A 24,595-nucleotide genomic window follows, 5' to 3' on the forward strand; every position below is an offset into this window, starting at 1 on the left:
AAAATTTGTATGGAACTATACAGACCTCAAATAGCCAAAGCCATCTTAAAAATGAAAAACAAAACTGGAGTTAATCACAATCCCAAATTTCAAGTTGCATTACAAAGTGGTAGTAATTAAAACAGTATAGGACTGGCATAAAAACAGATACATAGATCAACAGAATAAAACAGAAAATCCAGAAATAAACCCACAATTATATGGTCAAGTACCCTCTAACAAAGGAGGAACGATTATAAAGTCTCTTCAACAAATTGTGTTGGGAAACCTGGACAGCCACATGCCAAAGAATGAAACTGGACCACTTTCTTTCACCATACACAAAACTAAACTCAAAATGGATTAAATACCTTATGTGAGACCTGAAACCATAAAAATCCTAGAAGAGGGCACAGGTAGTAATCACTCTAATATTGGCTGCAGCAATATTTTTCTAGATAGGTCTCCTGAGGCAAGGCAAATAAAAGCAAAAAATAAATAAATCAATAGCCTCTGCACAGCAAAGGAAACAATCAACAAAACTAAAAAGCAACCTATGTAATGGGATATCTGCAAATGACACATCTAATAAAGAGTTAGCACCCAAAATATATAACAAACTTATACAACTCCAAACAAAAAACCCCACAAATAATGCAATTTAAAAATGGACGGAAGGGGGCGCCTGGGTGGCTCAGTCGGTTGAGCGTCCGACTTCGGCTCAGGTCACGATCTCGTGGTCCGTGAGTTCGAGCCCCGCGTCGGGCTCTGGGCTGATGGCTCAGAGCCTGGAGCCTGCTTCCGATTCTGTGTCTCCCTCTCTCTCTCTGCCCCTCCCCCATTCACGCTCTGTCTCTCTCTGTCTCAAAAATAAGTAAATGTTAAAAAAAAATTAAAAAAAAAAAAAAGAGAAAAAAAAATGGACGGAAGATATGAACAGACATTTCTACAAAAAAAGACACCCAGATGGCCAAAAGACACATGAAAAGGTGCTCAACATCACTCATCAGGGAGGGAAATGCAAATTGAAACTACAGTAAGGTATCACTTCACACAGATCAGAATGGCTAAAATAAAAAACACAAGAAACAAGTCTTGGCAACGATGTGGAGAAAAAGGAACCCTCTTGCACTGCTGGTAGGAATACAAATGTGTACAGCCATCGTGGAAAACCATATATATGGAGGTTACTAAAAAAATTAAAAATAGAGCTAACCTACAGTCCAGGAATCTCACTACTGGGTATTTACCCAAAAATACAAAAAGACTAATTCAAAGGAATATATGCAACACTATGTTTACAGAAGCATTATTTACAATATCCAAATTATGGAAGCAGCCCAAGTGTCCATTGATAGGTGAATGAATAAAGATGTGGTATATGTATATACATTGGAATATTATTCAGCTATAAAAAAGAATGACATTTTGCCATTTCCAACAACATGAATAGAGCTAGGGTACAATGCTGAGTGAAATAAGTCAGAGACAGACAAATAAATACCTTATGGTTTCACTCCTATGTATAATTTAAGAAACAAATGAGCAAAGGAAAAAATAGAGAAAGACAAGCAGGAAACACATTCTTAAACATACAGAGCAAACTAACAGTCATCAGAGGGGAGGTGAGTCGGGGGATGGGTGATATCAGGGATGGAGATTAAAGAATACCCTATGATGAAAAAAATAGAATGACTTCTTAAAAAGTCAATAGAAGAGCTTTTGATACAACTTCACTAATACCCTTTGAAAAGAAAGTGGAGGCATTAGGGAGATGGAAAATAAACCATACAACCTCTGCTTTGCCAATGGGGACTAGCAGTATTTGAAAATAGCTACAAAGATCAAAAAGCAAATAGATACTTACAAGTCCACCAAAAGGGAATTGGTTAAATTACTGTATAAAAATACCACGCAGCCATCAAAAGGAAGGAGTCAGAACTAAAGAAGACTGCCTTTTAAATATTAAATGAAATAAAATGCATATGACCATTTTTTTTTTTTTTTGCTTTTATAAACAATGCTTTGTACATACCCAGAAAAATAACTGGAAACTCTCAGCAAACTGCTATTAGAGGGACTTGAACCTTTTGCTTTATTTATACACTCTTCTATAATTTGTTACCCCCCCCGCGATAATATACTTTTTGAAGTTAAAAATGTATTTTTTTTTTTAATTTTTTTTTTTCAACGTTTATTTATTTTTGGGACAGAGAGAGACAGAGCATGAACGGGGGAGGGGCAGAGAGAGAGGGAGACACAGAATCGGAAACAGGCTCCAGGCTCTGAGCCATCAGCCCAGAGCCTGACGTGGGGCTCCAACTCACGGACCGCGAGATCGTGACCTGGCTGAAGTCGGACGCTTAACCGACTGCGCCACCCAGGCGCCCCAAAAATGTATTTTTAAAATACTCTTTTAAGTGGCCACAGGAAAAGGAAGACAGAACGAAAAGAGAAGATGATAAAGCAAGCAAGCAGCTGCAAAGGAAGTTCAAATATCACAACTATTAAACCCAGAAGACACCACCAATGCACCAGGATTTTACCCTGACACAACAAGTAGCAGCCCTGAAAAAAGAACACAGGCACAATCAAAGAAATAACTGCGGCATACAGCTGATTCTAAAATGCATATGAAAAAGCCAAGGGCTAAGAATAGGTCAAACAATTTTGTGGAAGAACAGGGCAGATCTATGGTATCAAGGCTTATTATAAGGATATAGTAACTAAGAGGGTGGTACAGGTGCCAAAGACACAGAAATATAAAAATAAACACAAAGGACACAGAAATAAATCCACACAAATGCAGAAACTTGATATCCAACAGATGTGACCCTATAAGACAGTGGAGAAACAATGTTATTAGTCAATAAATGATGCTAGGAAAACTGGCTACCCACATGGAATAAACTAGACTTCCTACTTCATACTATACAAAAATAAATTCCAGGTGGATGAACTAAAAAGTGAAAAAGCAAAACCTACACACTTTTAAGGAAAAAAAAAAAGTGAATATTTTTATGAACCTAGGGTACATAAGAGCTTCTCAAATGTAAACTCCAGAAATCTCTGTGTATTTTGCCTAGGATGAATGTCAAGTGCCTCAAACAGTGCTTGGAACACAGTAAATGCTAAGACCTTGTTAAGATTAAAACACACACACACACAATAAAGATGGATAGTTCAACTACAGGTATCCTCACTTTCTGAAAGCTAACTTTACACCACTTCAAAAAGCCTCTGTTGTACAGTGATAGCTTTTTTCACAAAATAGAACAAAATCGGATTTCTCCTGATTAGCGATTACAGATACTAATGTATGTCTTTTGTAAAAGTAAAGTGGTATAACATAAAGTTTTGGAAAGCAAGGGATACCCTTCACTTTATGCCATTTTGGCTCAAAAAAGGTTTCAGTATGTTCTACTTTTGAATAGTGGGGGAAACCTATATATTCAAACTTAACATCAAGTGAAACTTCAAATCAGAGTCTAGGGAAAAGTGGTTATAATGCATATATAATGCTATTCCAAATACATAAAGAATTTCTACAAATTGATGTAACTACCAACTACTAATAGAAATATGAGGAAAAGACCTGAACAGGCAACACAACTAAGAAAACAGGGATGGTCAATAAAACAGTCAATGGTTCAAACTCACTAGTAATAAAGAACTACAAAAACAGTGGCCTATTTCCCAAACCATAAGATAGAAAAACATGAAGTCTGAATTAACAAAATTTCAAATTCCAGTATATACACGATAGCAGCATATAACCAAGATAGCATTTCAAAACAATGGGAGTAGTAAAGATCATCAAAATCATGCTGAGACAGTTATTTAAATGTTTAGGGCAGGGGGTGGAAATCACTTCTCTGTATCTCACCAGAATAAATCCCAAATGGATTTTTTTTTTTAACTATAAAGACACCAGTACACAATACAGTACACAGAATATAGGTGACTACTGGATCATGGGTTGAGGAAAGGTATTCTAAACATTTAAAAGGGATGAGGGGAGAGAAATCATAATGAAAAGGTATATATTTAGAAGTTTGATGATATAAAGTATTTTATAACCAAGATTAAAAAGCAAAAGCTAATAACACATATAACCATCAATTGGTTAATACATTTCATCATATACAAATCAAAAAAATAGATCCACATGTTACTGAGGAAAAATACATTTTAAAAAGCCCTTATAGGGGTGCATGGGTGGCTCAGTCGGTTGAGCATCCCACTTCGGCTCAGGTCACGGTCTCACCATTTAAGAGTTCAAGCCCCACAACAGGCTCTGTGCGGATAGCTCAGAGCCTAGAGCCTGCTTCAGATTCTGTGCCTCCCTCTTTCTGTGCCCCTCCCCTGCTCATGCTCGCTCTCTCTCTCTCTCTCTCTCTCTCTCTGTCTCTCTCTCCCAAAATAAAAAAAATAAAAATGTTTAAAAATTTAGAACACCCTTATCAAGCAGGTTCCAGAATACATTTAAAAAATAAACAAATATTGGGCGCCTGGGTGGCGCAGTCGGTTAAGCGTCCGACTTCAGCCAGGTCACGATCTCGCGGTCCGGGAGTTCCAGCCCCGCGTCGGGCTCTGGGCTGACGGCTCAGAGCCTGGAGCCTGTTTCCGATTCTGTGTCTCCCTCTCTCTCTGCCCCTCCCCAGTTCATGCTCTGTCTCTCTCTGTCCCAAAAATAAATAAACGTTGAAAAAAAAAATTAAAAAAAAAAATAAACAAATATTAAAAATGTTAACCTCATTAGTAATCAAAAAAGTAAACCTCATCTAATTATTTTTTAGGTCATTATTACCATAAGATTATCCCATTTTGGAAAAGATGTGGTAAAATGGGTATTCTCACTCACTGATAATAGAGGAGTATAAACTAGTTCATATAATAATCCTGGAGCATAACTTAGCATTACGTACAAGAACCATAGAAGTATTTATACTTTATTACTCGCAAATAGGTAGTCTTAAAAAATATCTTAAGGAATAATCCAAGATATGCACAAATGTGTTTGCCAAGAATGCTCACTATAGCATTATTTACAAAAGCAAAAAGTTAGCAATAATCCAAATGTCCAAAATAAAAAAAATAGGTAAGTTATTTTATCCAGAAGAGAGCATTTTATGCATTTAAAAGTTCTGAAAGAGTATTTAATATAACTGGAAAAGTTTGTACCAATAAGTGATGGAAGTTATAAAACTATGTCAACTTTAATCTAAAAATGTAATAAAATATGTCAAAATATTAATAGTGATTATTTCTGGATAGTGAGATCAAAAGATTTTTCTTGTATTTTTTATCTCCACTATCATCTTTTCTTATTAAAAGAATTGTAAGTTCTCTGTTCCAATAGTTTGTTCCCCTCACTCCAATATCTCATATAAATAGGCAGAAAAACTGAAGCTAATCAATCTTAACTGTTCTCCAACTAGAAAAGGATGGCCCTGAAGTCTCACTCTCTTGGATTAATAAGTAGATACAACATAACAATGACCATATAAATGACTGACAAAGTTAGTCTGGCAACACACTTCAGAAAAAAAACACACAAGGAATTATCCAAAAACTCACCCAGTTGAAAACTTACTATAAATTCTTTATTGCTTTAAATAACAAATGAAGCATTAAATACAATCAATTCCTAAAATAAAGATGAAAGATGTGTTAGAGCAGTACTCTGATATATGTGAGGTCACAGTTGCTTATGGCGGGCAACAGTGAAAAATGTTGAAGAGGCACAAATCTGTAACAGCAGTTATATTAAGCAAATAGCTATTATCCTGGTAACTTCTTCAAATTTGTAGATGTTAGCTAGATCTCTATCCAGCTCTGGGACCCAGTATTTTTTTCAGCCCAAATTTCTGAATTAGCTACCTCAATCCAGATACAACTCCAGTCATGATTTTTATTTTTTTTTCTTTTTAAATATATGAAATTTATTGTCAAATTGGTTTCCATACAACACCCAGTGCTCATCCCAAAAGATTCCCTCTTCAATACCCATCACCCACCCTCCCCTCCCCCCACCCCCATCAGCCCTCAGTTTGTTCTCCGTTTTTAAAAGTCTCTTATGCTTTGGCTCTCTCCCACTCTAACCTCTTTTTTTTTTTTTTCCTTCCCCTCCCCCATGGGTTCCTGTTAAGTTTCTCAGGATCCACATAAAAGTGAACACATATGGTATCTGTCTTTCTCTGTATGGCTTATTTCACTTAGCATAACACTCTCCAGTTCCATCCACGTTGCTACAAAGGGCCATATTTCATTCTTTCTCATTGCCACGTAGTACTCTATTGTGTATATAAACCACAATTTCTTTATCCATTCATCAGTTGATGGACATTTAGGCTCTTTCCGTAATTTGGCTATTGTTGAGAGTGCTGCTATAAACATTGGGGTACAAGTGCCCCTATGCCTCAGTACTCCTGTATCCCTTGGGTAAATTCCTAGCAGTGCTACTGCTGGGTCATAGGGTAGGTCTATTTTTAATTTTTTGAGGAACCTCCACACTGTTTTCCAGAGCGGCTGCACCAGTTTGCACTCCCACCAACAGTGCAAGAGGGTTCCTGTTTCTCCACATCCTCTCCAGCATCTATAGTCTCCTGATTTGTTCATTTTGGTCACTCTGATCCAGTCATGATTTTTAAAGACCTATTCTGATGATGGTTCCTAATTCTATTTCAACTTTTCACCTCTGCACATATACTAAAAACAAAACTAATGAAACCATCTACTCAAGACTTCCATTTCTGCAAAAGGCATCAAATTGGAAAGGAAGAATTAAAATTATCATTTTTTGTTGATATGATCTTACATACAGAAAACCCTAAAAAGTCTAAAACTGTTGGAATTAATAATTTCTATAATGTGACAAGATACAAAATCAAGATATAGAAATCAGTTCCATTATTTTACATTAGTGATGAAGTACTGGAAAAAGAAAACCATTCCATTCACAAAATCATCAAAAACAATAAAATACTTGGGGCGCCTGCCTGGCTCAGTCAGTTACGCAACTGACTTCAGCTCAGGTCATGATTTCATGGTTCGTGGGTTCGAGCCCCGCGTCAGGCTCTGTGCTGACATCTTAGAGCCTGGAGCCTGCTTCAGATTCTGTGTCTCCCTCTCTCTCTGTCCCTCCCCTGCTCATTCTCTGTCTCTCTCTGTCTCTCAAAAATAAACGTTTAAAAAAAAAAACAATGAAATACTTGAATTAAGTTTTAGAGATTTAAGAGTAGACATCATAAGGAGTACAGAGCATTGAGCAATGTTTAGAATTACTGAATTACTATATTGTACACCTGAAACAAATATAACACTGTATTATTAACTATACTGGAATTAAAATTAAAAAGAACTTAATTTTTAAAAGTTGGCATTTTTAAATAAATGTGAATTTAAGGTTAAAAAAATACTTGGGAATAAATTTAACCAAATAAATGAAAGATCTGTACAACAAAAATGAGAACACTTTGCTGAAAGAAATCAAAAAAGACACAAATGAGTGGAAAGACACTATATGTACATGATTGGAAGAGTCCACTTTGTAAACACTGCCATACTACCTAAAGCCATCCACAGATTCAACATAATCGGCATCAAAATACCAAAGGCATTCTTCACAGAAAGAGAAAAAAAAATACTACAATTTGTATGGAACCACCTAAGACCTCTAATAGCCAAAGCCATCCTGAGGAAAAAAGCCAGAGGTATCACATCACACTTCCTGATTTCAAACTATACTATAAAGCCTGAGTAATAAAAACAGTATGGTTCTGGCACAAAAACAGACACATACACCAATGAAACAGAATAAAGAAACCAAAATTAAATCCCAGCATATGTGGTCAACTAACATTCAAAGGCAGCCAAGAACACTCACTGGGGAAAGGATAGTCTCTTCAACAAATGATGCTGGGCAAATTGCAGAAACATACGCAGAAGAATGAAGGTGGTCCCCCATCTCACAAAACTCACAAATTAAAAATGGATCAAAGACTTAAACATAAGACCCAATATCATAAAACTCCCAGAAGTACAGAAGAAGCTCATTAATACTGGTTGGCAATAATTTTTTGTGCACTCTGTCAAAAACACAAACGACAAAAGGAAAAAAAAATCAATAAATGGGACCACATCAAACTCAAAAGACCGCAGCAAAAGAAAAAGTGAAGACAACCTTTCAGAATGGGAGAAAAAATTCTCAAACCATTTAGCAAATAAGGGATTAATATCCAAAATACATACAGACTTCTGATTTTAAAATGTCAAGAACAGGAGCGCCTGAGTGGCTCAGTCAGTTAAGCGTCTGACTTTGGCTCAGGTCATGATCCCATGGTTCGTGAGTTTGAGCCCTGCATCAGGCTCTGAGCTCACAGCTCAGATTCTGTGTCTCCCTCTGTCTGAAGCCCACTTCAGATTCTGTGTCTCTCTCTGTCTGCCCCTCTGCTGCTTGCACTCTGTCTCTCGCATTGTCTCAAAAATAAATAAACATTAAAAAAATTTTTTTTTTAATGTCAAGAACAAAAAAAGACATTTTTTCCAAAAACAACATCTAAAGGCAAACAGGCACATGAGATGATGCTCAACATCACTAAAAGCCAGTAAAATGCAAGTCCAGAGCACAATGAGATAAGCGCTTCACATCTATCAGAATGGCTATCAAGAAGACAGGAGATAATACCTGCTAGTGAGGATGTGGTAAAAAGGAGCCACTTATACTCTGTTGGTGGGAATGTAAATTAAATTATTTCAACTTCTATGGAAAATAATGTGGAGGTTCCCCCCAAAAATGAAAATAAATCTTCCATACAATCTAGCAATTCCACCCTGTGTACATGCCCAAAGAAAATGAAGACAGCATTTCAACAAGATACATACATTATCATGTTTATCACAGCATTATTCACAATCAATAGCCAATATATAGAAACAACCCAAATGCCCATCAATGGATGAATCAATAAAAAAGATGTGGTACATATACATGATGGAATATTGCTCGGCCATGAAAAAGGAGGATATTCAGCCATTTGGCAACAACATGGAAGAATCTTGAGCATACTATTCTAAGTGAGGTAAGTCAGAGAATAACAAGTACTATATGATATCACTTACATGTAGAATCCAAAAAGCCACACAGGTTATTTATTTTGAGAGAAAGCAAGAGTACACATGTGTCTATTAGCAGGGGAGGGGCAGAGAGAGAGGGGGAGAGTGAGAGCGTGAGAGAGAATTCCAACCAGGCTCCACGCCCAGCATAATGTCAAATGGGGCTCAATCCCATGACTGTGAGATCATGACCTGAGCCAAAATCAAAAGTCAGACACTTAACCAACTGAGCCAACCAGGTGCTCCAAGAGTACAAACTTCTAACAAGCAGTAAATAAGCCATAGAGATCTAATGTACAGTATATTACAGACAATACAGTAAAGACAATAACACTGTACTGTATGTTATTTGATGCATATGGCTACAAAGGCAACCATATTACGATATATAAATATATCATAGCAACAGGGCTATACATCTTAAACTTACAAAATGTTTTATGTGAAATTTATCCAACTAAAAAAAGAAAGGACTTCCATTTCTGGCAACACAGCAGACCACACACAACAAGGAAACCCCCAATACCTAATAACCAAAATCCTGGATCGAATTTATTTAAATAATATTTTAAATACACGACTAAGCTCCTCGAAGGCCAGGAAATCCCACTGGTTAGAAAAATAGCAGCATGAGAGAAGTAAATAGCAGCAATACTTGCCTGTTTTGCCCTTGACTGTGGATAAACAAGGGGGAAAAATAGAAATCTTCCCTGAGAATTCCTAGTCATAAAGCTACCAACTCACAGAGTTGGGGCCAGAAGTCACACTAACCACATACAAAAAATAATACAAGCTAAGATTTTCATCGCAAGGTTGGCAGTGACCTCAGGGACCTGGCAAAAGCAGAGGAACACACTTTAGAACCAGCCTTTAGGGGCACCTGGGTGGCTCAGTCGGTTAAGCGTCTGACTTTGGCTTAGGTCAGTATCTCATGGTCTGTGGGTTCGAGCCCTGCGTCAGGCTATGTGCTAAAAGCTCAGAGCCTGGAGCCTGCTTTGGATTCTGTGTCTCCCTCTCTCTCTGCCCCTCCCCTGCTCATGCTCGGTCTTTGTCTCAAAAATAAATAAACATTAAAAAAAAATTTTAAACCAGCCTTCAAAGAATTTTTCACAAAGTAACTGTGCCTCATGACTTACACAGAAGGTAACAAGCCATCATGAGCAAGGATCCACAGATGTACAAATGACAACATAAAACCTAAGATATTCAAATTATCAAATATCTAATAAAATGTTAGAATTATCAAAAATATAAAATACATTGTTTACTAAAGAAATAAAAGAGGGTAATCAAAGTATGACTAAGCAACAATCATCATCTTAAAATACAAATGGAACTTCTAGTAATGAAAAATGAAATAACTGAAACCATAAAATTTTAAAGATAAGTCACACAAAGGTGGCCTGGGCGGCACGGACTCTTGACTTCGGCTCAGGTTATAATCTCAGTTTGTGAGTTCAAGCCCCACAGTGCTGACAGTGCAGAGCCTGCTAAGGATTCTCTCTCTCCCCTCTGCCTCTCTCTCTTTCTCACTCTTATAAATAAGCATAAGAAATTAGAAAAAATAAAAAGGTAAGTCAAACAACACACTACACAAAGATGAAGAGATAACTAGAGAAAGAGAAGAGCGTCTAAAGAAACTGTGCAGAATGCAGTAGAGAAATCCTAAAAAATGAAAAATATGAAAGGTTAAGAGAGCTGACAATAAAGTGAGAAGGTCCAACAACTAAGAGCTCCAGAGGAAGAAAACAGAAAATGAAGGAGAGGAGTCAATATTCAAACAGACTGTGAGGACACTAATTCTCAGACTGAAAAACTCAAATCGCATCTTTAAAAAATTAACAGAGATACATCACAGTGAAAGAACAAACATTAAAAACAAGAGATCTTAAAAACATCAAAAAAAAAAAAAAAACCACAATACCTAAACAAAGGAACATCAATAAGACTCAGAGCTAACTTACCAACAGCTACAATGGAAGCCCAAGTAAAATGTGCCAAATTGATTAGAGAAAGTAATTGTCAATGCGGACTTCTAAATCTGCTATGATCAGTTTTTGAGAAGCAAAGTGCAAATAACGAGAAATACTAAAACAGGTACTACCAATAAACACTCACTAAAGAAACTTACTTTAAGAACAGGAAAAATGATACCAGAAACAAAGTTTGAAATTCAAGAAGAAATATCTTCCTGCCTCACTGGACACCTCTGGATATATGATCATCATTTTATACTCATCAAAACTCCAGATGAAGAAGCAAAGTCAATTTATCTGTAGGAAATACAGATGTATCTGCAACTGGATGTACCAGAGTAAGATTAGCTCTTCTCGTTCTGACAATCCTGAAACTGTGTTAGCCATTGCTCTGGTAATAAATGACAAGCCAGGAGAACAGGACAGCAATCTTGGGGCAGAATCAAAAACAAAGTCTGGGGGCACCTAGGTGGCTCAATAAGTTACAAATAGGACCCCTGTTTTTGGCTCAGGTCATGATCTCACAGTTCCTGAGTTCAAGCTCCAAGCCAAGCTGAGTGACAGTGCAGAGCCTGACTGGGATTCTCTCTCTGATTGGGATACCCCTTCCCCATTCGCATTTTCTCTCTCTCACTAAAAATAAATAAACAAAAGAAAAAGTCTGGGATAACAAGACTGTATATCCTTCTCTCATGGTGAATGAAATTTCCAAGTTAGAAATAGACTGTAGTTTAAAATACCTGTGAAAGTTAAGGGGTTATAATATTTTAATTAAGGTATAATTGACATAACATTTATATTAGTCTCAGGTATACCACAATGATTCAATCACTATTTGTACACAATGCAAAAATGACCACCAAAATAAGTCTAGTTAACATCTATCCCCATACATTGTTACAAAACCTTTTTTCTTGTGGTGAGAAGTTTTAATATCTATGCTTTTAGCATCTTTTTTTAAGTATATTTATTTATTTTGAGAGAGACTGAGAAAGAGAGCAAGTGGGGAAAGGGCAGAAAGAGAGGGGGACATAAGATCTGAAGCAGGCTATGTACTGACACAGCAGAGAGCCAGATGTGGGGCTCAAACACACAAACCATGAGATCATGACTTAAGCCAAAGTTGGACGCTTAACCAACTGAGCCACCCAGGTGCCCCTCTTAGCAACTTTCAAATATGTATACAGTATCATTAACTATAGTCAACGTGCTATACATTATATCATCATGACTTATTTATAAATAACTGGACATTTGTACCTTCTGACTCTCTTCACCCATCTCACCCACTTCCCACCTTCCACCTCCGGCATCCACTTATCTGTTCTCCTTTTCTTTAAGACTGTTTTTGCTTTTGTTAAAGTTTCCACATATAAGGGAGATGACACAGTATTTGTCTTTCTCTGCCCGACTTATCTCATGTAGCATAACGCCCCCAAGATCCGTTCATATTGTCCTATTTGCCTGCTGTGTGTGGCTCTAGAGAACTCAACTGGAACCAACAGATAAAAATTATAGGAAAATATATTTTAGCTCAAAAGCATTAAGAACATTATAACAATGAGGGGCGCCTGGGTGGCGCAGTCAGTTAAGCGTCCGACTTCAGCCAGGTCACGATCTCGCGGTCCGTGAGTTCAAGCCCCGCGTCGGGCTCTGGGCTGATGGCTCAGAGCCTGGAGCCTGTTTCCGATTCTGTGTCTCCCTCTCTCTCTGCCCCTCCCCCGTTCATGCTCTGTCTCTGTCTGTCCCAAAAATAAATAAACGTTGAAAAAAAAAAAATTTTTTAAAAATAAAAAAAAAGAACATTATAACAATGATGGCAATTCAATGGCGGAGAAATTATTCTATAACATAATGAGCTCTCTGGAATAAAAATTACAAAGGCACTCCATTATTAAGAACTATAATTATTAAAATTTTATCATATATATTAATAATTAACAATTATTAATAGTCAGGGCACCTGGATGGTTCAGTCGGCTCAACCTCCAACTCTTGATCTCACCTCAGGTCCCGATCTCGTGGTTCGTGGGCTGGAGCCCCACATTGGGCTCTGTGCTGACCCTTCAGAGACTGCTTGGCATTCTCTCTCTCTCTCTCTATCTCTCTCTGCCCCACCCCTTCCCTTCAAGGCATTGGTACATGACTTCTCTTTCTCATGCACAAATAAACATATGTTAGCCTTTCTGGTTTTCTTCCACATTCTAAACACATTCTAAACACATTCTAAACCCCTTTGTTTTTTCCTGCTCTTTCTTTCCACCTGTGAGCCAGTAAAGTTCCTAAGTTTACTCAAGGTCTAAAGCAATGGCATTTTTTTTATGTTTATTTATTTTTGAGAGGAAGCAAGAGAGAGAGAGAGAGAGAGTGCACGAACAAGGGAGGGGCAAAGAGAGATAGGGACAGAGGATGCGAAGCAGGTTCTGCACTGACAGCTGAGAGCCTGATGTGGGGCTCAAACTTATGAACTTCGAGATCATGACCTGAGCCAAAGGCAGACACTTAACCAACTGAGCTACCCAGGCGCTCCTAAAGCAATGGTTCTTAATATCTTTATAGATCCCCTGCATCAGAAACCCCTGGTACTTACTGAAAATGCAGACTCTGGCTCTGCTGTAGACACATAGATTCAAAAACTCAGGGGGATGAGAAAGATTTGCATTTTTAAACAAGCTCCTCAAGGTGAGTTTTAGACATCCTGAAATTTGAAAACTCTTCTCTAAGGCAACAAAGGTTAAGACATTGCCAAAAGAAACCTACAACTTTTGCGGCTTCCATTGACTTTTTTAGTCTCTGAGAAGACAAGAACTGACTGTGGTTATACTTAACACAGATTCTCTTGGGATGCCTAGGGGGCTCAGTCAGGATGCTCAGTGAGCCTAAGCATCCAACTTTGGCTCAGGTCATGATGTCACGGTTCATGGGTTCGGGCCCCACGTCAGACTCTGTGCTGACAGCTCCGAGCCTGGAGCCTGCTTCGGATTCTGTGTCTCCCTCTTTCTCTGCCCTTCCCCCACTCGTGCTCGGTCTCAAAATTAAATTAAAAACATCAATAAAAAATTTAACACAGAGTTTCTTGTTAAAAACAGTGGTGAAAATTATACACATTCATGTCAGACTCGGGACAAATAGAAATAATTTTATCACAATAGGTAACATTTTAAAACAAGGCATTTAAAGATTTGAATACTTGGGGGAAGAGATCCTCAATAAGAAGAAAGGAAGGAATATCCAAGGATGAGAGTTTCAAAGCAGATAAAGTTACCTAAAAGAAGAGAGGTGTGGCCATACATATCTGTATATACATTGATCAAATATTTACTGATCAACTACAATGTCCAATAGTTACAGACACATAAGATACATTAATGAACAAAATAGGTAAACATCCCTACTCTCCTGGAGTTTACATGCTAGCAATGCAAGATAAACAATATACATAATAAACACATTATAAAGTATCTCAGCAGTAAATTTTATGGAACAAGAACAACAAAAAACAGGGTAAAGGTGTCACGAATAAAGGTTGAGTGGAGATTTAATTTTACAAAGGTGGTCAGGGAAGCCACCTGTGAGTAAACAATTAATGAAAGTTAAGAAGTCAACCTTGCAGGTATCTGGGGGAAGACCATCTCACACAGAAGGCATAGCGAACACAAAGTGAGCAGAATACCTGGCCTAGATGACAAAGACCAGTGTGCTGGATATAGGAATACATAAGGGAAAGAGTGTGAGGAGATAAAGAAGAGAGAGGTGTCAGGAACCAGACTGTAGGCTACTTTAAGGACTTTTGGTTTTACTCCAAAGAAAATTAAAAGCTAGGAAAGAGTTCTTAATAGGAGACTGAAATGATCAACCTTAAGGTATCATTCTGACTACTGAGTTGAAAATGAACTGAAACATGGCAAAAGTGGAAGAAGAGACAGTAGTTAGGAAAACAGCACTGCAGTAATCCAGGCAAAGGATGATCACAGCTCAAGCCAGGTGGTGGCTGTGAAGAAAAGGGATCAGATCTGGACAAATCATTAAGGGAGAGCCAACAGGATTTCCTGACAGAATGATGGGAGATAGAAGGAAATGCAAATAGTGAAATACCACCAAAGTTTTGGTCTAAGCAACTAATAGGACAGAGAGGAGAAAGACTGAAAATTAGCAGGTTTACATCTAAGGGACTCAGTTCAGTTTTCATCCCCCTAAATCTGCAACTTCTAAGACATTCAGGTAGACATGTCTAGTAGGCAGCTAAATATATGAATCTAGTTTTCAGAACAGAAGTTTGCACTGGAGATGTAAATTTGGAAGTCATCAGCATGGAGACAGTACTTAAACCTGTAACACTGGATGAAATCACCATCTGAATGAGCACAGATGAAGAGAGAAGCAAAGCCTAATTCCAGGTGCCCTCCAATAATGCAGGTGAAGCAGGAAAGAAGAGAAACCATCAAAGAAGACAGAGAAGGAAAAATTCAACTGCTCTGACAGCCAAATGAAGAAAATGTCCTAAGAATGAGATAGTGATCAACTATCAGCATTGATGATTAAGGTTAAGACTGAAAATTTAGGGGCACCTGGGTGGCTCAGTTGAGCGTCTGACTCTTGATTTCGGCTCAGGTCATGATCTCGCAGTTTGTGAGTTTGAGCCCCATGTCAGGCTCTGTGCTGACAGCACGGGTCCTGCTTCGGATTCTCTCCCTCCATCTCTCTCTCTCTCTCTGTTCCTCAGCTTGTTTTCTTTCTCTCTTCCAATCTCAAAATAAATAAACATTTAAAAAAAAAAAAAGACTGAAAATTTACCACTGGATTACCAATGTGGAAGTCACTGGCTACTCTGACAAGCGCATTTTGGTGGAGTTTTAGAAGCAAAACCCTCGTTGAAGTATCTTTCAGGAGAAAGGATGGAGAAAATAAAACAAGTACACAAATTCTTCACAGGACTTTTGCAGCAATGGGGAGCAGAGAAAGTTTTGCAAGGAAGGAGATGCCATAAATATACAAGACAGGGAAATGAAATTAAGGTAAAGTTTTGTTACAGAGTTACAGTAATGAAGACAGTGTGCTACTGGAATAAGGACAGCCACAGAGATCAGAATAGAATCCAAAAATAAGCCCCTACATTTATTATCAACTGATTTTCAAACTGAGTGCCAAGACAATCCAATAGAAAAGAATAGTTTTTTCAACAAACAGTGCTGGAACAAGTGGATATCCAATGGAAAATAATGGGATTGGAAAACTACATCAGAGCATACACAAAAATTAACTCAAAACCAATCATAAACCTAAATGTAAGCACTTAAAATGACACAATTCTTATATAAAACAGGTGAACATAAGAAAAGGAAAGCAAAAATAATATAAAAACAGAGAGGGGGACAAAACATAAGAGACTCTCAAACATGGAGAACAAACACAGTGTTACTGGAGGGGTTGTGGGGGGGGGGGGATGGGCTAAATGCGTAAAGAGCATTAAAGAAATCTACTCCTGAAATCATTGTTGCACTATATGCTAACTAACTTGTATGTAAACTAAAAAAAAAAAAATAAATTAATTAAATAAAAATAAATAAAATAAAATGATACAATTCCTAGAAGAAAACATAGGAGTAATTATTTAGGACCGTAACTTCGATGACGGTTTCTTAGGACACCAAAAACAACCAAAGGAAAAAAAATAGACAAATGTGGCATCAAAATTTAAAACTTCTGGGGCGCCTGTGGGGCACCTGGGTGACTCGGTCGATTGAACGTCCGATGTCAGCTCAGGTCATGATCTCACGGTCGACTTCGAGCCCCGCAGCCAGCTCCGTGCTGACAGCTCAGAGCCTGGAGCCTGCTTCAGATTCTGTGTCTCTCTCTCTCTCTCTGCTCCTCCCCTGCTCGCACTCTGTCTCTCTCTTTCTCAAAAATGAATAAACATTATAAAATAAAAAAAATAAAAAAACTTCTGGGGCACCTGGGTGGCTCAGCTGGTTAAGTCACTGATTTTGGGTTGGGTCATGATCTCACGGTTTGTGAGTTCGAGCCCAGCATTAGGCTTGCTGCTGTCATTGCGGAGTCCACTTTGGATCCTCTGTCCGCCCCCCACCCTGCTCACACTCTCCCAAAAATAAATAAAACATTTAAGTTTTTTTAATTTTTAAAAAATTTAAAACTTCTATGCAAAGAACACTATCAATAAAGCAAAAAGACATCCCACAGAATGAGAGAAAATGTTTGTAAATCACATATTTGATAAGGGACTTATATCCAGACTATTTCACAAACTCTCACAATTTGATATTAAAAAGACAACCCATTTAAATACAGGAAAAAAATCTAGACACATCTCCAAAGAAAATACACAAATAGTCAAAAAACACATGAAAAAAATACGTGCACATCATTAGCCATCAGGGAAACACAAATTAAAATCACAAGGAGAGATTACTTCATATCCACTAGGATGGCTACAAGCAAAAAGTCACAATAACCAGTGTTGGCAAGGATGTGGAGAAACTGGAACCCTCACACATTACAGATGAGAATGTAAATGGTACAACCACTTTGGCAAACAAGTTGGTAGCTCCTCAATATGTTAAACACATTGTTACCATATGACCCTACAATTCCACTCCTAGATATATACACAAAAGGAAGGAAAACACAACCACACAAAAAGTAGTACACAAAAAAAGTTTGCAGCAGCCAAACATTGGGAACAACCTAACTGCCCATCAACTCATGAATGGCTAAATAAAATGTGGTATAAAAAATCAAAAAAGGAAAGGGGAATAAAGTACTGATGATACATGACACCAACGTAGTTGAACCTTGAAAATATTATGCTAAGTAAAAGAAACAAGTCACAAAAGACCACATGCTGCATGATTCTGTTTATATGAAATGTCCAGAAAAGGCAAATATATAGTGACAGTAAATTAGAAGTCGCCTGGGGCTAGAGAGGAAAGTGCTATGTGAAGTGAATGCTGAAGCGTCCGACTTTTGGGGGTAGAACAAAAATATTCTGAAATTAGAATCTGATAATGGTTTTCAACTATGACTACACCAGAAAAGTTAATTATATATTTTAAGTGGGCATATTAATTATATCTCAATAAAGCTGTTCAAGTAAATAAATATATGTCTTTTTCCCAGATGGGAGAAAACACGTTTTTATGAAGATATGAATGATCCAGAAGGAAAAAACTAACAATGTAAGAGAGGACATTTTAGCAAAGTTCTAAAGTGAGAGTGCATGGAATCCAGCACACAAGTAGAAGGAATGGAATCAAAGAGAAGCACAAATAGCTAGCTCATCTGTAAGTAACAGGCAGGCAGCGTATATGGGTATAAATGCTGGTAGGTAGGTAGATGCGATGGTGGGGGTCTATGGACGTTCTCTACTGACTGCTTCGACTTTCTCAGTGAAATAAGCAAGGTCATCACCTAAGAGTGGGCATGGGGAAGAGATTTTAAGGATGAGGAAAGAGTGGTGCCTGGGTGGCTCAGTCGGTTAAGTGTCCGGGTCTTCATTTCAGCTCAGGTCATGATCTCACAATTGAGGAGTTCAAGCCACAACCAAGACAATTCTGTCAGCACAAAGTCTGCTTGGGATTCTCTCTCTCTCTCTCTCTCTCTCTCTCTCTGTCTTTCTTTATCAAAAATAAACTTTTAAAAAAAAAAGGGATGACAAGAGAGGAAGATAAGAGTGGACAGTTATATGACTAGAATATTCAGTGCCATTTAGACCTGGTCAGTAACTGAAAATGAGACCCTATGGGATGCTTTCTCCAGTCATATTTAGCTGCTAGGGTAGGGGCAGAAAGTAGTAGCAAGAATTGGATTTAACCAACACTTGGGTTTTAGCCAAGAGACTATGTCAAAGTAAGGTAGAGAAGGAAAGACAAGGGAATGATTATAAGGACTAAATGTGGAATTTAAGTGGAGAGGAGAGAAACTGGAGACAGGTAAGTAGATAGGCCACTGTATTATTTCACATGAGTACTTGAATTAGGACAGTTTAGTAGGAATGAAAAGAAGAGACAGGTACTATCTCCTGGAGATGTAAGTGACTGGATTTGGCAAATAGCAATAGGAAAAGACGTTATTTGAGCCAAAGAGAATGCAAATATTTCTAGCCAATGACACTGAGGATACAAAGCAACAGTTATCATTAAATGAGAATAGAAACAAAGAAGATTGGTTCCGCAAGAGACAGGTAATGAGCTGCAAGAAAGACAATGAGATGCAAAGGAGAAAGGAAAAGATATGAAAAGAAACACACAGCAAGAGAAAATACAATTATTACAGTATAGAAAATGCTTCTGCAGTATTAAAGACAGGTAAACTACGGTGTACAATTATATTCAGTTAGTTCCTGAGCTAAGAGTTTCATCCATTTTCAAAAGAGAAACTAGTATTAGAAGCTATTTATCTCAACATCTTCCCATCTACTTCCACTGTTACACGTTAAAAAAAAAAAAAAAAAAGCTGTCCAAAGAAGTTAAGTGGTTGCCTAAAGTCACCAATTAGTGGTAAGGCCTAGTTTAGAATCCAAGTGTTAAGAGTCTCAGTCTACCCACTGTCCAGAATTACCACAGAGGGAGTTATTACATAAACCAATTATCCATCTTCCTTATGCTCAAAAATGTAGGCATGCCAGGGATGCCTGGCTGCCTCAGTCAGTAGAGCATGCGACTCTTCATGTCTGGGCCATGATGAGTTCAAGCCCACATTGGCATAGAACTTACTTCAAAACCAAAAAAAATAAAGAGGGGCACCTGGGTGGCTCAGTTAGTTAAGCATCTGACTTCAGCTCAGGTCATGATCTTGCAGTTCGTGAGTTCCAGCCCATGTCAGGCTCTGTGCTGACAGCTCACAGCCTGGAACCTGCTTCAAATTCTGTGTCTCCCTCTCTTTCTCCCCCTCCCCACTCACTTGTTCTCTCCCTCTCTCTCTAAAAAATAAACATTAAAAAAAAAAATGTTTTAAGATAACCTTTAAGAAAAAATGTAGGCATGCCCGTACTTGGAATTTTCTTCTCTTGGTTCTTCCTTCTGCCAGAAGGTACAGATCCTGCTGTTTTATGTAACAGAAGTCATATATGGCAACAACTAGCAAAACAGAAAGGAAACGAAGCAATCTATCCCCGAAGGAAAGACAGTAAACTAGGCCCTGAGATATGTGACCAAGGATTTCTATCAGTAGCACCACACTTGTCCCCCCCACACACACAGGTGTCCCTAATTCCTGTATTTCAATACCTACCAGAAGAAATTCTATTTAAAGCCATCAATGTCATTACCCGCTGTTGAAACCAGTGAGAATCAAGCTGCATAGGCATTTTGAACCATTACCTTATTTAAAAGGAAAGCATTCCCCATAAAGGCATACCAGTTCTCAATGATGAGCCAATTTTTCTAGTATTTTATGCATTAAGTTTTTAGAAGGTAGGCCAGGGAACCTACCCCACCAAGTTCAACATCATTTTCAGTAGGAAAATACATTTTGAGTTCAAACAAAAAATTATTTTCTATCTCATTTTTATAGCACATTTCAATTCAGACTAGCCAAATTTCAAGTGCTCAATAGCCTTCTATCCTACTGCCAGCATACTGGCCCTGTCAGTATTGTAATGTGTCTTGGGACAATTGCTTTCTCTCAATATATAATATAAACTGAATATGTAAATTATTGTTAAAATATTTAATTGTTGCCTTCATTAAATACCTTAGTTTCCATTCAAACACAAAACTAAATATAAAAAGAAACATAATTAAAAAACAAAAAACAGGGGCACCTGGGTGGCTCAGGTGATTAAGCATTGGACTTAGGCTCAGGTCATGATCTTGGGATCCCTGAGTTCCAGCCCCTCAGCCCCCATGTCAGGCTCTGTACTGGCCACTCAGAGCCTGGAGCCTGCCTCACATTGCGTGTCTCCCTATCTCTCTGCCCCTCTCCTGCTCACACTCTGTCTCTCTCTCTCTCAAAACTGAATAAATGTTAAAAAAAAAAATTTTCCCCCAAACAAAAAATCAAGACTTTCTAAATCTTATAGGTTACACATTCATTCTGCTAATGGATCTTCTCTCTTGACCTCATTTAATTCACCACACCCTTAGGCAACAATTTAGAAGCTTTATTTTCACAAATTTTTAAAAAAATAAATATAAATACTACCAATTAACAAAAGAGTATCTGGACCGAGTTCTAACATATCACTTAAATCAATTATCCAAATACATCTAATCTGTTTTGGAAAATAGTCACAACCATTTAAAAAAAAAAGTTTCTGATACTGTACTTACAGAAAAACAAGGAATTTTTAATTTTTTCATTACTTCAACAATGTTTCCAACCATGTAAAAATTCAGTGGAAATGCATGTTAAAATAATTTACCTAATAATTTTCCCCGTTTCTGACACTTTATCACTGCTCATCAAACTAAGAGTTTTTTTTTTTTAAGTGGGACTTATCTTTATTTTTTTATTTTTCAAATTTGTATTTAAATTCTAGTTAGTTACCATGAGAAGTATTTCCTTTTTCTTTTTCTTTTTTTTTTTTTAGAGATAGAGAAAGCGTAAGTAGGGGAGAGGGAGGGAGGAAGCTAGAGAGACAGAGTGAGAGAGAATCTCAAGCAGGCTCCAGCCCCAGCATTGAGCCCAATACAGGGCTGATCCCACAACCCTAGGCTCATGACTTGAGCCAAAATCAAGAGTTGGATGCTCAACCCAGTGAGTCACCCAGGTGCCACTGAGAAGTGTTCCATTTTACATAGCTTATATTTTAAATAGGTAGTGTTGCCTACCTCTCCCTGAGACTATTCTCTTTAAGAAAACCTTTCCTTCACTGTAAAAACTACATTTCAAACTATAATTTACACGTTTATGTTTTATTTTTTCTGGATATATCTTCATGTAACTGTTTTAAATTCCAATTAGGTGAAAAATTTTTCAGAGACCAGTACTGTACCTTCTATCCTTCCATCTATCTCTAAAGACAGAACTAGCAAAATGGAAAGGGCAAAAGCTGTATGGAAAACAGTTGAGTTAGTTAAGCCAGTTCTGCCACTTGCTATCTGGATGACCTGGGTCTCACATTCCTTATCAGTAAAATGGAAACTTAAAATAGCCATTTTGAATGTTATAGGAATTCAGTAATATAGGTAACACACATGGCACAAAGTAGGCAACTTGGTAAAGAGTACAAATACCACTGATATGAACAATCTAAAGCTGCTACTTTTATTTTTTTTTAATTTTTTTTAAATTTTATTTATTTTTGAGACAGAGAGAGACAGAGCATGAACAGGGGAGGGGCAGAGACAGAGGGAGACACAGAATCGGAAGCAGGCTCCAGGCTCTGAGTTGTCAGCACAGAGCCCGATGCGGGGCTCAAACTCATGAACTGTGAGATCATGACCTGAGCCGAAGTCGGACGCTCAACCGACTGAGCCACCCAGGTGCCCCTAAAGCTGCTACTTTTAAAAAGCTTAATATACTTCTTACTAGTAAAATCTTCCAAAAAATTGTATGAAAACTTCTTTTCATTCTTTACCAGCATATTTTAACAAGTCTTGTTCCCATTTCCACCCCCCAGAAATCATATTAAAAAGACTACATATGGTGGAATAAAATATACCACCTCTCTTCTTCTCTTTCAACTACAACCAAATGCACATACATTCACAGCACTAATTTACTATAGGGTTGAATCATTTTAAATTGCCATTTTTACATGTCCAAACTGGTGAACTTACTGGCTGTCTCAAATGGTTCAATCTGAAATTTACTCGCCCAGTGAACACTTTAGTAATCCCAGGCTGGACTGCAGTTGCTGCACATAAGCAATGTTAAATGAGAGCTTTGAAATAAAGTGGAACATGAAAGTTCATTCTTATTTTAATGCTTTTACTTTGTACAAAGCTCTTCTAGAACTAAAATGTTAATATAATACATCTTGAATGTATTTCTTTTTCTTTTTTTTTTTTTAATGTTTATTCATTTTTGAGAGAGACAGAGCACGAGCAGGGGAGGAGCACAGACAAAGAGAGACAGAGACACAGAATCTGAAGCAGGCTCCAGGCTCTGAGCTGTCAGTACAGAGCACAACACGGGGCTCAAACTTACAGACTGCAAGATCATGACCTGAGCCCAAGTCAGACACTTAACCAACTGACCCACCCAGGCACCCCAATCTTAAACATATTTCTAAGTAAAACCTGCAATATCTTCGGCAATTATTCTGCAGACTATGTAAACACACATCAGGAAGAGATGATCAAGTAAGAATCATTATATTTATATGTAAATCCAAGCATACAACTGAAGAATTGCAAGATCTTCAACAGGATGACTAACATTTCAAAAGTCAACAGGGTCTAAAACAAGAGACCTCTTGAGTGTCAGAATTAAACTAAAGACTCAAAATACAGGAAACAAATTATCTGCCAGAGAAATTCTGGGGAAGAATTCTCAACAAAACCTACCTCAATAGTTCTCAAAACTGGTTCAGAATAAAATCACCATAACAGCTACAACAAAAAACACAAGTGCCCTAACTGTAAGAGTGTAGGGCCCTAATGAAAAGTGTAATAAACCTCCCCAGGTGCTTCTCATATGCATCCAGGTTGGAGAACCTCTGTTTATTATGGATTCTTTTTCATACCCCTACATAAATTAAGACTAAATTTTGAGGAGAAAAACATGTTCCTAAGCCCAGTAAAGTTCCAGATAATTCTAGTCTACCAGAGAGTAGATTTTCTTTATTTTATAAGAAAACATCACCCCTACATTACCATGAAGACAACATTTATACCAAGGAACACTTCTCTCTCCTATTTAAAGTACTGTCGTAAGATTTTCTGATTAGAGGGATCATCAGCACTGCAGAACATAAAAGAAAATTTGTAGTATTCCACTAGGACCATTACCGATATTTCTTCCTGTTTAAAAAAATTTTTAGGGGCGCCTGGGTGGCGCAGTCGGTTAAGCGTCCGACTTCAGCCAGGTCACGATCTCGCGGTCCGTGAGTTCGAGCCCCGCGTCGGGCTCTGGGCTGATGGCTCAGAGCCTGGAGCCTGTTTCCGATTCTGTGTCTCCCTCTCTCTCTGCCCCTCCCCCATTCATGCTCTGTCTCTCTCTGTCCCAAAAAATAAACGTTGAAAAAAAAAATAATTTAAAAAAAAAAATAAAAAGATTTTTAACTTTCTAAATTATAAATAAAATACTAAGTTTATTTTACACAAGTTTAACCAATCAACTAGAAATCATAATTGAAATATAATTCCTATTTAATTTCAATTTTAACATTCAAAAGTAGTCCAATTAAGACAGTCTTACTGTTCTAGAATCCGAGAATGGATTATATTCATCAAGTCCTGGTGGAACATTTCTTGTCACTTGTGTAACTGATGGGTCCTGGAATAAAATTCAAAGGAGAATAAAAGATTACTTATCCTTTAAGGCACAATTTTGATATTTACAAAGCATTTATTCCATCTGTATTTCTGGTCACCCAGTGAAGCTAACAGGAAAATAAAAAG

The 24,595-nt window shown here is 37.6% G+C and overlaps 1 protein-coding gene across 2 annotated transcripts in view; it reads right to left on the reverse strand.

Annotated features, from left to right (window-relative positions):
• The window catches only part of SCAMP1 (secretory carrier membrane protein 1), a 131,361-nt gene that overhangs the window by 83,319 nt on the left and 23,447 nt on the right, over positions 1–24,595 (reverse strand). Inside the window, exon 2 of one of the 2 annotated variants that reach the window (XM_025924299.2) lies at positions 24,393–24,470. The exons of the other annotated variant lie outside the window; for it this stretch is intronic. Coding sequence (XP_025780084.1) covers positions 24,393–24,470 — 78 coding nt within the window. The remainder of the gene's footprint in view (positions 1–24,392; positions 24,471–24,595) is intronic. 2 annotated transcript variants of the gene reach the window in all.

Source organism: Puma concolor, chromosome A1 (genome assembly GCF_028749965.1).
Source record: "Puma concolor isolate L17-30 chromosome A1, mPumCon1.1.hap2, whole genome shotgun sequence".
Classification (NCBI taxonomy): Eukaryota; Metazoa; Chordata; class Mammalia; order Carnivora; family Felidae; genus Puma; species Puma concolor.